The sequence below is a fragment of the Pleurodeles waltl genome, chromosome 5, assembly GCF_031143425.1.
Source record: "Pleurodeles waltl isolate 20211129_DDA chromosome 5, aPleWal1.hap1.20221129, whole genome shotgun sequence".
Lineage (NCBI taxonomy): Eukaryota > Metazoa > Chordata > Amphibia > Caudata > Salamandridae > Pleurodeles > Pleurodeles waltl.
The window spans coordinates 1,211,474,652-1,211,487,692 of record NC_090444.1 but is presented as its reverse complement, the minus strand read 5'-3'; the positions used below and the strand labels follow the sequence as shown (position 1 = coordinate 1,211,487,692).

General features: G+C 41.6%; 1 protein-coding gene across 1 annotated transcript in view; it reads left to right on the top strand.

Moving 5' to 3' along the window:
- Positions 1 to 13,041, top strand: part of ASCC3 (activating signal cointegrator 1 complex subunit 3) — a 1,806,704-nt gene that overhangs the window by 1,330,624 nt on the left and 463,039 nt on the right. The window contains exon 19 of the mRNA XM_069235471.1: positions 768 to 854. Within this exon, the coding sequence (XP_069091572.1) occupies positions 768 to 854 (87 nt within the window). The remainder of the gene's footprint in view (positions 1 to 767; positions 855 to 13,041) is intronic.

Sequence of the window (13,041 nt, the reverse complement as noted above, 5' to 3'; positions counted from 1 at the left end):
TCTTGCATAAACCAGTCAAATTTTAGTTGTTCACGAGCACATTTGATGTATAGGAACATCATAAAGGAGGCTTGGAAAAACAACATTCTCTGCCAATCAGGTTGAAATGCGGTTATCAAGCCTGTAGCAGAAAACAAAGTTTGCAAACTCTTAGCGAACATATCACACCTTTAAAACTTGCCTGTCGTTTTTTAAGTGTCTAAAAGTGACTACGCGGATTTACTTTAAATTTGAAAAAACAGTTCAAAATGTATATCTGTTAACATGTCTCATAAGATGTCATTCTGTCCTGCCTTCTGTTTTTTTTTTTATAGTCCACCCTTGAAATTCCAAGGCCAATCTTTATGAACCTGTCAAGGGTTTTCCATAAGAGTTTTTTTTTATGTGAAGGTTTTGACAGATTCACCATACGGTGCCAGTTTTTATAAAAACTGACACGTCTAACCACAAACTGCAGAGGGGCTTTTACTGATTGTTACATATATATGTACAGAAAAATAATGTCAACCAAATTTCACGCTCAGAACAAGTATGGTGCTTAATTTGCAAATATAAATCATATAATACCTCACCCCCAACAATTTGGTAATCAACACTGCCATGATTTACAGTATAAAAAAATCTAAGCCTATGGGCATGATCAGTGTTTGTTCTCTTTGCCGTCGCTCGTATAGATCACCATCTAATTCCAACAGGTCATGTTGTCATGAACTGCAGTTATATTTCTGAAAGTACTCTAAAGTAAACCCACGCTTATGTTTTTATAGACTTTCAATGAGCTGTTTGATGCCCACAAGACAGAAGGAGATATTCTTTCTATTGTATCAAAGGCTGAAGAATTTGAACAGATCAAGGTAAGCTGTGCTATACTTAGTTAAATTACACTCTGCTCTCCTTTATACAAAAGTTTTTTGGTTTTGGCCAAAGTATTTATTTTTTTGCCATTCACAGTGAGTAACCAGTGCAACAAATAAAGTAGATTTTGACATCATTATCACAAACAGTCAATAATATTAAAATGTGAGACTCATTCTACACGCGTGTTTTATACGAGGAGAAAGGCCATTGATGTTTTTATGATTAATTCAGTATTCTAAATGCATAATAGCATCCTGGCAAGTGTGAAAGGTGGTAAAAAGTGAAAACAAATTCTAAAAGGAGTCCGGCCTAGAAATACCAGGAACATTTTTGTTTGCTTGTTTGAAAACAGTTAAGTATTGAGACCTATAGTACTCTTTGTTTATGAGAGCTGATTGTGTAAACTGCAGAGTTCTGACCAGGGTGAGGCTGGAATTCAAGCCTGCTCCAGGATTTGTAAGGAACGAAAGTCACTAAATTATTTACCTACCTTTTACAAGGTGGTCCTACTTTTATAGCTGAAAATACTCACTTTGTCGTACTGTTGAGTTCAGCCTTCAATCATTAGTCCATACATGACAGGGGAGGTAGAGCAGAAGACACCTCCCAAAGTAACGGCACCAGATGTCAAAGTCAATTCACAGCAGATTACATAAAGCATTATAGAATGAGTAGATGAAATAGCACTCCCTCACACTTAATACGAGCACCTTACGACATCACTGGTACCCTTCATAAATAAACTGGCGTATATATTTGTGATTTCAGTGTGATAACTCCGTCTTGTCATCCAGTTTTACCAAGATGCAAATTGAAAGTCCCACAACAATAGCAATGATAAAATATTCTTTAAGTCCAAAGCGACAAGAAAATCCAGATTTCCATTATTACTGATATTCTTTATTCTTCTTCCAATAAGCAGCATAAAACTCAGCTGCCTTGCTGAGTTTTATGCAGCTTTTTGACAGAAGAATACATAATTCATCTATAAAAGAAATCTGGATTTCAGTGTCTCTTTGGATTTAAAGAATGTTGTGCTGTTGCTATTACTGCCTCTCTGTTGTATGATCGTAGTATTGTTGATTTGGGGCAGCTAATCCAGAGAGGTGGACAACACTACTGTTAATTTAAAGTAGAAGACTTAAATGAACTGGCCGGTGGATGCGGTGAGGAGCCATTAGCTGTCCATGTTTTTGTAATCCAACTTGCAAGTAACTTGCCCTTATGGATAGTCTTCTAAATACGTTTGTATGTGATATTTGTATAGTGTGACCCTACACGAAATGCAGCAACTGGTGAATGCTTGGGCACAGATCAGCACCAAGGAATTCCGAAAGATGTGTGTGCCATTCTTCTGCCTCTTATATAGCTTTGCTGCCTTTGCAGATCTTTTCCCCTAAATCCTGTTATTTGCCAGATTTGAGTCTGGTTGATTTGTCACTCCTCTACCAGTCTCAATTTTCACATCTGTTTATTTTGCTTCAACTCTATATTTTTCCATTTGCTGCTTCTCCTCGTACTTTTTGTATCTCCTTCTGTGGTTGAAGTCTTGGCACTCGAATTGGTGCTGCTTGTATTTCGCATTCTCAAGTAGAACCTTAGAACTGTGGAAGCTCCTATATGTTGTGTCTATATAGTTTGCTCTGTTGCACTATCTGACTGTTGGTGTCCCTCCTTCATTGATCGGCTTTATGGTCTCAACGTTAACCTGCAAGTATATTGTTATCTTTATTGCATCTAACGCCAGAATACATTTGTGACTATATCGTTCTTATAGTTGCCTCCAAACATCAGCCTGGAGGCACTGCCTCTATTCTAGACTGTAGGGGAATGCAACAGAGGTGACTACCTAGCAGCATCCATTCATTCAACTTTTGCCAGCAGATCTGACAAAGAGTCTTCAGATCTGAAGCTGCCCTTGCTGGGATTAAAAATTTGCTGATGCTGCAAACTTCTTAAAACCATTTAATTTGGCAGACCTTTTTTGGCATGTTATGATCATTAAAGTGGCAGAGGAAAGTAGTTTGCAACTTAACTGTATAAAATTAAGAATTCTGCAATGATTCAACACGAATTTCCACTGTTTAATGATCCTTTAACCTCTGGTGTGCATGTGTAATGCTGCCCTTTGCTAGTGATTATTCCTAATAAATATTTGAATTGCAGTTGTTGATCTCAGTCCCTTGCACAGCATGTGTGCTGTTTGTGTATAATTAGCACCCATGTGACACCTATATTGCACATCCAGAAAATACTGATTTGTGCTTCAATACGTCAGAAAAGCTAGAGCAGTTATTTCTCGTCCCCTTGTAAAGTTTTCTTTCCGTTCAAAACAAATAATCACTGGTCATTGTCACCAGATTTTATTTAAAAATGTCCCTTATGCGACACACACACACACACACTCTCTCTCTCTGTCTCTCTCTCTCTGTCTCTCTCTCTCTCTCTCTCTCTCTCTCTCTCTCTCTCTCTCTCTCTCTCTCTCTCTCTCTCTCTCTCTATCTCTCTCTCTTTTGAAGACGAATGACATAACAGGGTGTATCTGTCATTAGGCCTGCAAGATGATCCTTGAGTGTGGAATGAAGATGAAGGAAGGGGTGATAATTCTAAATTGCCGTTTCCACTACCTGCATCAATATTCACCAACATTGACTTTCTTAAGCACATTTCCATACATGCTACTTGCGTAACCTTGACAATGAGCCCCACCTCACGAATTGTACATACGTCATTCATGTGAATTGATGAAAGGAAAGTGAGTTTGGGTGTCTGAGTTTGTTAGTAGAATCAGTGTGAAACAAATCAAATTTGAAACAATGTCCTAATGGACACAAGGAGCAAATGCATTTTAGAGATCTCCACTATGAATTCTGATGAACACATGTGGATAACTGATTTAACTTAGGAATATGCCTTTCCCAAATGATGCAACAAAGCTACCTACTCTCGTGTAGAGCATTCTTCAGTTATCATATGAACTAGAGAAGGGCCCTCTCACCTGGTGACAACTCCATCTCTTCTGGGATGTCTAATGTGGTCCCCTGTGACACAGGTGGGGTGAACACCAGTGAAGACTTAATCTATGGGGACCACAGACAACTTCACCTGGGTTACAGTTCTGATTAAATTGTGATTACAATGGTGTGGTTAACTCCCTTGCCCCCTCCGTAAAACTCAGGATCCAGTGATCCAGTGGACACCCTTCTCCTATTTCACTATTGAGGGGCCAATCCCTGGTCTGAAGCACTAGCGCAGAAGGCATGTGCCGTGATTTGACACATTAGGCTGAATAGTGGCCACTTGGGACAATTGCTATATCAGTGCGCTTATTTCCAACTTCAACTCAGTCTCCAAGCATGCCCTTCTCTACACCACTTCCAATAGAACTCTCTGGGGCCAGGTGATGAAGAAGGGAGCAGCGTTAGTGAGGTCTTGATCCAGAGTCTACATAAAGGTCATAAAGGACATAAAGGTCGACCATTTTGAAGTGTGGTTAGCCTAGCCTGCAGTTTATCTGAATTCACACCCACAGATGAATGTCTTTTCCTGTTTGATCCACACACATTCTTTGAATGCTGTTATACAGTTCCTACTAAGATAATAGGACTGCGTATTACAACAACAGAACTTCGGAATGTGGTGCACTACGTCCAATCACACCATCGGGAGCTGTCAGTCCAATTTCTGGCTAGCTCTAAGCGCCTCACCTAAACTCCGTACCCTACCGGGTGGAAGGTAACTGTGGCGACCTAAACATGACACTGACTCCCAAGGAAACCGCGGAAGCAGATCTCACCTTTTTGTTGTATTACTCATGCATGCCCAGGCGAAGACCACAGGAGAGATACGATCTACGGTTTCAACACAATAATTGAAAGAATCGCAGTCTTCCATAGAGAGGATGACGTGGGGAAATTAGGCAGATGAAACAAAGCAAAGTAACCAGCATTACGAACAGGTAAAGAGAATGAACAAACCAGCCATGGTGAATGGTTTCTTGGTATTCTTGCATAACCCTAACACTATACTGAGAGCATAGTCGGTGTACTCTCTGCCTTTGCCCAGTCTTAACAGGTTAGCCTTAGCCCCATACCTGTGGAACTGCATCAGGAGTCAGCCTGTAGTATGGATGGCAATCCCTTCAGGAAGCCGGTAGATAAACACCAGAGGAGCAACATATCAAACACAGCATTCGTCCCAGGACAGTCGCAGCTGGGGTGCCCCTCTGCCCCTCCCGGGTCAGTGCATTGTTTATATAATCAAAGTGGCACTGTGTTAGAGGCACAGCTCTGATGCATTGATATGTTTAAGTATTAGAAAATCCGAACAGGAAACGCCAGCACAAGGATATTGTGTACTGTTAGCCTTGAACAGAATTATATGTCGAGAAAAGGCTAACTAAATTAAGCAACTCGAACAACCTATTCCGAGCATAATATCAAGCAAGCAAAGCGTGTAACATGCCACTGCTTTAAAGCACTGCAGCTAAAACATGTAAAATATGAAATAGAAACATTGGGAACCAACGTAGATCCAAAAGGGCCTCACTGCAGTGCCACTGGATCCATTTTAAGATTTGACAATGCCTTAATTCCATTACTAAATCTCTACTCCTGTACCCTTCTGCTCACACACCGCTCTCTCTTCTCCCTGGCATTTGTGAACACTCACTGGAGGTCTCTCTGCTGCCTGTCCTTCTGCTGACAGTCTCCTCTCATTCCTGCCCCCTCACGCTACCCACTTGCCCCTTGTGTGCACACCAGCTTCTGCTATTTCTGCTCACTCAGTCCCCTCTGCCTCTTACCTCCTCTGTTCCTGTCGCCTTTGAACACTCCCTGTCCTCTGCCAAGTGCCCCTTCGGGTAACATAATCTCTCTGGCGCTTTCTTTGCTCCACGTTATTCCTTCAAAAACATTTGAGTGCATCTATGTGGCATCTAGGTGTGCAAAAAAGCAATTTCAATCATAGATACCTCATCATAATTCAGGTTCGGGATTTATGGAATGTTCCGATGGCGTGGGCTACCCGTAGCAGTGCATGAATACCCCCAACAGGTAGATTTGGCCACGGATGGCCGCTGTGCAGTTAGCAGGCCCTGTCGGGGTTCTGCTGAATTGCCTTGTTTCTGCTGCTGCGTTGCCTGTAGGAAAACCACAAGCGTGTCAGTGGAACCGGCCCAGCAGCTTGAAGCCTTCTCTACCCTTCACCACCAGACCAGGGGGGGCGGTTGAGAAATCGACCTAAGCGGTGACTTATGTTAGCTAATATTGTTAGAAATGAACATCCATCATTACATAAAATCCCTTTAAACAACAGTGAAATCAAAAGCAGACAATTTCTTGTTAAAATGACATGCTTGCAGAAGAAAAACATTTGAACAAAACTACGACATAGTCGAACATTTCTCTTTTACAGTTTCTTGCATAAGCAGATGGAGCCACAAATGGTGCATTTATGTTCATGATGGTAACATTGGTAACAATGCATATTTATCAAACACTGCAGAAATGTCCTAGGAAACCCAAAGAATTTCCCCTTTGTGTGTGCGTACATAAATATCTTACAATAAACTGCGATTTAAACTGAAGTGACATCCCTCATCTCTTGAGAGAAAATCTGGTAATTCACTCATGCTTAGAGCACTCGTGAGTTTTTGTTATCCTTACTGTATATCAGTGACATTTTACCATTGACATTAATGCATTCTTTACAGAATGGCCACCTTTCAAATTGAACATTTGCCCTCTTTAACTAAAGTTCTGCCAAAGTAGTCTGTCGCTAGATCCACGGATATTGTGGATGTGTATGCGTCTGCTTTTCAGCCTGGGGATCATCAAAGCTAATGCTAAAAAAAAAAAAGTCATGCATTATTCAGTCTCTAGCTGCGAATATTGCTTTACTCGCACTAAGACTTAATCTTATTAACAGACAAAACTTTAATGCAATGAATTATAGTACTTCACTGTGCCCAGGCATGAATATATTATGCCAGATGCTGGCTATATGACAATAATGAATGCATTCCATGTTAATTCAAGATTGCTCTAATCCAAATGGTCGGAGGTGTCACTCTGGTTAAATAAAAAAAAATGAAATCTCATCAGTTGGAAGATGGCTAGGTCAGAAGACTACATTTAGCATAACATTTTCCTCCGTCAATGGAAGCCTTAATATTACTTATGAATATTACAATATAAATGTGTCATTAGTACAATATCTTTAATTAGGTTGTGTCTGCTATGTAAGACTATTTTTATGTAAAGCCAAATCAGGAAATGGGGTTGTAGTTAACAAAATGTGAAAGGTCGTTATTGTGAATACCCGTGTATTTGGTGTGTTTTTAGCCTCAGAGTATACTGTTTGAAGATTTTATTAATGTACAGTACTCTTGTGACTATGCTTGTTCAGTCATTATGTATTTGGATCTTTGTAGAATTAATACCTAGGGAACCATCTGTAGGGGCTGTGTTCTAACCTCTTCTCAAATGTCACCAATGTCAACGTCTAGTGGGCAAGTCAGTGATCTGCAGCTCTTGTCCATCTTCATCCCATTCGATCATTAGCGCACCAAAAACAGTTTAACTGAGTTACAGCAAGAGCCACTTGCAAAGCATCACAGCTAGAAACTGGTTCTGTGCGCATGGCAGTTTCAGCTTCAAGTACTGCCACACTTATTACAGGTCTAACAACCTGTCACAAACGCTAGTTGCTTCCAAAACTATAGAGGTTCCTGGTGTCAAGCTCACAGGGCTTGCAGATCACCAGCCAGGTCCAAACATCTGTCCAAGCTTAATCTTCACAAACAGTCCCAACACCCAGACTTCACAATGCTCTCATTATTTTCGCCTGTAGGGCCAAGTTTCTTGAAAATTCGATCTCCAGAATTCTAGCCACTGCTGGATTACAAATCAGACCCTGTTTCAAAACAGAACGCTTTTTGCCTGGTAACTTCCTGCTGACTTCTCCAGCTCACCAAGTGTGAACTCGCCTGGAAAACAGAGTACTAGTTACTTGCTTTAATCTTCTCATTTGGTCTCCGAAGGAGCAGGTAGTTTCTTTGATATAACTTTCTACGGCCAGCCTTTGCCCACATAAATCTTTTGGAAGGCAGAGATTTGTATGCCAGCAGTCACTAGTAAGAAGCATGGCACATATGTCTATTTATCCAGAGGATTAGATGTCTGAGGTAATCTAGTATTGACTACACAGGAATTACCACATTCACCAAAAGTATTGGTTTTCATAATAAGCATGGTCCTGGTGGTGCTTCCCAATGAGTCCTATAATTCAACAATCCTCTTCTAATGTATCATGAATTTTTACAACAGTTTGTGATGATCATCATCATGACTGAGTTTAAAGAAGCATGTTTCCAGGGTGTTGCAGCCCCTCCAGTCCAATTGTCTGTGCTTTTCTGATAACATAGTACAGTTCTCCAAGTGCCTTGCCGGGTGAGACACTTAGCAGCACCTCTTATTGTCTTGTTTGTGCATAACTGTTTCACTGCCTTCTCTATAATCTTTGCATGTGTTTAAGCCCACACTGCAATATTTGACAACACTAACAAAAGTGTCTGCCACCTTAATACATTTCTGTGTGCCATTATTGATTGCGCAGTGTATGAACTGAAATAGAATCTTTGCCTCTAACCCAGGAGGGTCTAAGTAAATATTACCAGCAACACAGACATAATAACAAGTTGTCTATTCCCGTCTAAGATATCAATATGGTGTAGAAGAACTCTAGCACATATAAAGTGCCAGCCAATGAGTTTAGTATGCCAAGTGGCAAATTGCAATATTTTCTTCTGCAGCGGCTGTGCACGATCTTGGTGGTTCTGGTAGGAATGGGTAGGCTTTCCCCAAAAGGAGAGGTAAAAGAATCAAGGACCATTGCTTCTGAAATAATCACCAAGCCCAAGAGATGGCAGTGGATTTTCTAATTAATTGAAACATCTTGGTTTGCTTCATCACAGATTAGGTTGTGACCCAATGAAAAATGGGGTCAGTGATGGCCAATGTGAGATGAGCATATTAAATACATTTCCAGGCAAACCCCCATTCCTTTTTTCAGTGGAAGGCTCCTTGACGCGAGTACACAAAACGCTCTGTCCCTGGTGTAATCTCTCTGTGGGCTTGTAGCCACGCCCGTCAGTTTGGTTGGTTTGTTGACTTGCCTTTTAGAATACGCTTGATTTCATTAGTGAAGAGCATGCCTTTTCCGGTGTTTAGCCCTCCTCCAGCGCACCGGCCATCTACTGAAAACATACGAAGCTCATTGTTTTCCGTTTGGTTTCTGGAACACTTTTTCATTTTATTTCGTATGCAGCACGATCTCGCTGTGCAGTAGTCGAGCGCTTTGCATGACATCGACCTTGTTACATGGATAATTGCAATTTTGCCGGTTACATGGATAATTGCAATTTTGCCGGTTACATGGATAATTGCACTTTTGCCGATACGTTTCACTGCAAACGAACTTCTGTTTCCTTTTGTGTGTCTGCTTTGCACTCATGTCGGCCGTCGGCTTGCTTATGTGGAACTGTTTTACTTTTCAGTTTAAGTGGCAAGAAAAGTCCAGTTAGGAATTTACAACGTTAACAGCTCTACTAGACCAAACGTGCGGAACCCATTGCATTGCAAATGCTTGTCTAACTTGCACTCTTTTCTGGTCCGCTTCTCCTCTGTTCTTTCTTTAGCTTATTAGCTGGCAGTGGTGTTTAGTTTGCTCTCTCAACTAGTTGCCCTGGATAGTTTGACCCCTGTACTCAGTATCACTCAAATCCCTCTCTTGTCACAGCATAAAGAGGATTGCGTAGTTATAGTGTTTTTTCCTGCTTCATTGAGCCTGCTGTTCTTTAGTATTTCTGGATTAAGTTCACTGCAACACAAGGGATCGCTCATGTGCACCTTGCACTGAATGAGTGTGACCTCAAGGCATATGTCGAACCCCGGTGCTCACACTCATTAACCCGTTTGCAGACGAAATTCGTTTACGTAAACGGATGTATATGGCTGTGAGTTTCATTAGATGCCTACAGCAAAGAAACATCTCTGTGGTTGGAACATTGTCACGTGGACGTTTACTTCTTTGCACGTTTCCCTCTTTGCTTATTAAAACGTTAGATATGTTTGTTTTGTATGCAGATCAGTCCTAATTTCTGAGAAGCCTTTTCTTTGCCCTGGAAATACGTATTATATACAGTTCTGCTATTTTAATTCTTCTTTTTGTTCACCTTAAGTAGTTGTCCAAAGTCGGGAAGATAGTTTTGGAGCTTGCCTCAATCGAGCCACCAAGGGCAGTTGAGCACTTTACATAGATCAGGGAGTTACATGCTGAAATGTGACACCTTCCTCAGGAATGTGCACTGTCCTGTTGGCAAGCTTCAAAGGGCTTACCACCTTTGAAACTCGACCTCCAGGCCTTCTGCTAGCAGCAGATGGCAGCCCTAGTTGCAAACCCCCACGTTTGGCAGGAGTAACGGCGGGAAACTCCAACAAAGGACAGGAGGAGTGGCCCTACCTGGCATGCACCATCCCTAAGATGTGCATGGAAGGTGGACTCTCCATTTCATTTTCCTCTATCTTGGATTAAAGCACAATAGCCAATCAGGTGTAGGTAAGTTACCCCTGCCTACAGGAAGGGTCACTTAGTGGGTGTAGCCAACCTAAGGTAGATGACCCTTTGGTCACTATCGGGTTCCCCCAAAAACGGCTACTAAATACAGTATTTGGTGGGCAGCCCTAGACCAAGAAATCGGATTTGACGGACAGAAGATGATAAGCACCAAGAAGATCCAAGGCACAAGAACTGTGGACCTTCTACACCAAAGAAAAGGCGCCAAACCCTGCCTGCTGCTCCCAGAACCCGACAATCGTCGCTGAGGAGCTGCTGGACAACTGGAAAAACTCTAAAGAACCCCAGAGGACCTCCAGGCTTCGCAAATTGCCAGAGAAATCCCTCGGTGGAGGTACCACTCTAAATGCACAAGGAACTAACAAGCCAGTGAGGATCACTTCACTGACCAGACACTATCTCTGGAACCGGGCGCCACAGCCAAACCCTGCCAGTGTGCCAAATTTGGTGGCACTGTACCCTCCAGCAGCTGAACCACACCAATACCCTGGGTATTGGTCACCTAGCTTCGGACATCCTGATAATCAACGCTCCTGAGACTGTAAACGGACTAGGAGGAAGCCCCAGCTGAGGGACTTCAGAAACAACCCAGGCCTCCCACCACAGTGCCCCCGTTGTCCTGCAAATGACCCTTGAACCGACGTACCTCCTGAGAACATCCTTGCACACAGCTCCTGGATCACCAATTTGCTTTGCATCTGTGCCTGGCACCGGAGAACCTGCTGTGCCTTAGGGCTTCCCCACCCTTGTGACCGCAACACTCCAAGGAGGCCCCCAGGATTCACTTTAAACTTACCTGTGCAGTGCTTTTCCAAGTGGTCCCCCACAGTGGCACAGCACCAGCTCCAGAGACCTTTCCCCGCCACTCCGGGAAGCCACCCAAACTTCTCCAGCTTGCACAGTGTGCCCACTGTCGGCCTCAACCAGCCTGCAAAAGAAGAACTTGGTAAACCTACTGTGTGATTTTATATGTATTTTTAAAGGTTATCCTCCATTGATTCCTGTAGTGTATAATTACGCACAAAAATACTATTTTTATTAAACTTCAAAAGCTCATATCTCGAAAAGTACTAAACCAATTCTGATGATCTTGGTCTTAAAATGTACATATAAATCTGAAGTATTTTCTTTATAAATTGGTCTTGAGTTATTCCTTTGAGTGTGTGAGTTGCAAGATTGATGCTGTGAGTACAACAAATGCTTTGCACTTCTCCAAGATTGGCCTAACTGCTCAACCAAGTTACCATAAAATTTAGAGCATTAGGTGGTCTAGTTTTTAACCCTGTAAACATGTGTGGTTGCCTGGACCACTGCACAGTGTGCCAGCTTTGCACACTATATAGAGGGCCAGCCCCTCCTACACTTATTAGAAGTACAATAAATCCTAATACACTTGAAATAAGGCAGACAGGCTATCTGTCATGTTTGTGACGGAGAGCCAGTCCATTAGTCTCATCAAACCAGGCCCTACATTTCTTAAGATTAGGTAGCATTTCTTTCCAGTCATTGAAAGTTGCCTACATACACCATTGTCCATTGACATTTTCATCCCTGTTTTACAATTAATGGTTACAACAAAATTGCTTTAGCAATCATTAAATAAATTGTATTTCTTTACTTGGTTAATAAAAAAAATAGTTAATTACAAAATCCAATTGCCTCATTTGCCAAATGCCAGCAGTAGCGGAAGTGACATCACATGCCCTTTGACCTCCACTTTCGCTCACACAGACATGCACATACAAACAAAATCACACTTGCACACATCTCTCACTTAAACACACACTCATCAGCAAGCATGCACACAATATACACCTAAAACATTTTTTACTTACCTCAGCTGCCATGGAAGGGCATATTCCAGCTGATTGTACTCCATTTTTATTACACTAATAGTGAATCATATTTTATTATATACTAATAGTGTCATTAAAATTGGCAGAAAGCAAAGAGAGTGGAGCCCCAATTGACGTCTTTACCGACGAGCTGTCATTGTGCTGCTGGCACTGAATTTGCCACCTCTGAGGCTGCTACCCCTGGTGACCTCCTAAATGACGTCCATGGTAATTTCATGATGCAAGACAGGTAGAAGATAATTTTTATGATTAAAATTGGATACGGGACCAGCAGTTTTTAGCATGGTCATTAAAAATGAATGATATATAAAAATCCAACAGCACAACACATAATACACTCTAAGTTTATGTTAAAGTGTATTGCACTTTCAGTCTATACCTCTGTCTGCCAGTCCTATATCATTTCATGCCAACTTCCAGCATTTACGCATAATTTCTTTCAGATGTACTGTGATCTCGGGTCGAACCAATAACTTCTCTGACTTGGGACTGTGTTCCTAATCTCAATGTCTCTGCTATATATTGACTCATTGCTTTAACTACAGTTTTAGTCCCCAACATTAGCAAATATATGAAGGCTGGTGTACATTTGTAGGAAATTAGAAATGTCCCAATGAATTCTATGCATTTTTAGTCTTTTCCGTTCTTAGTTTCTAATTATACATTCTGGTGAGTTTTTCACTGTGTTCCA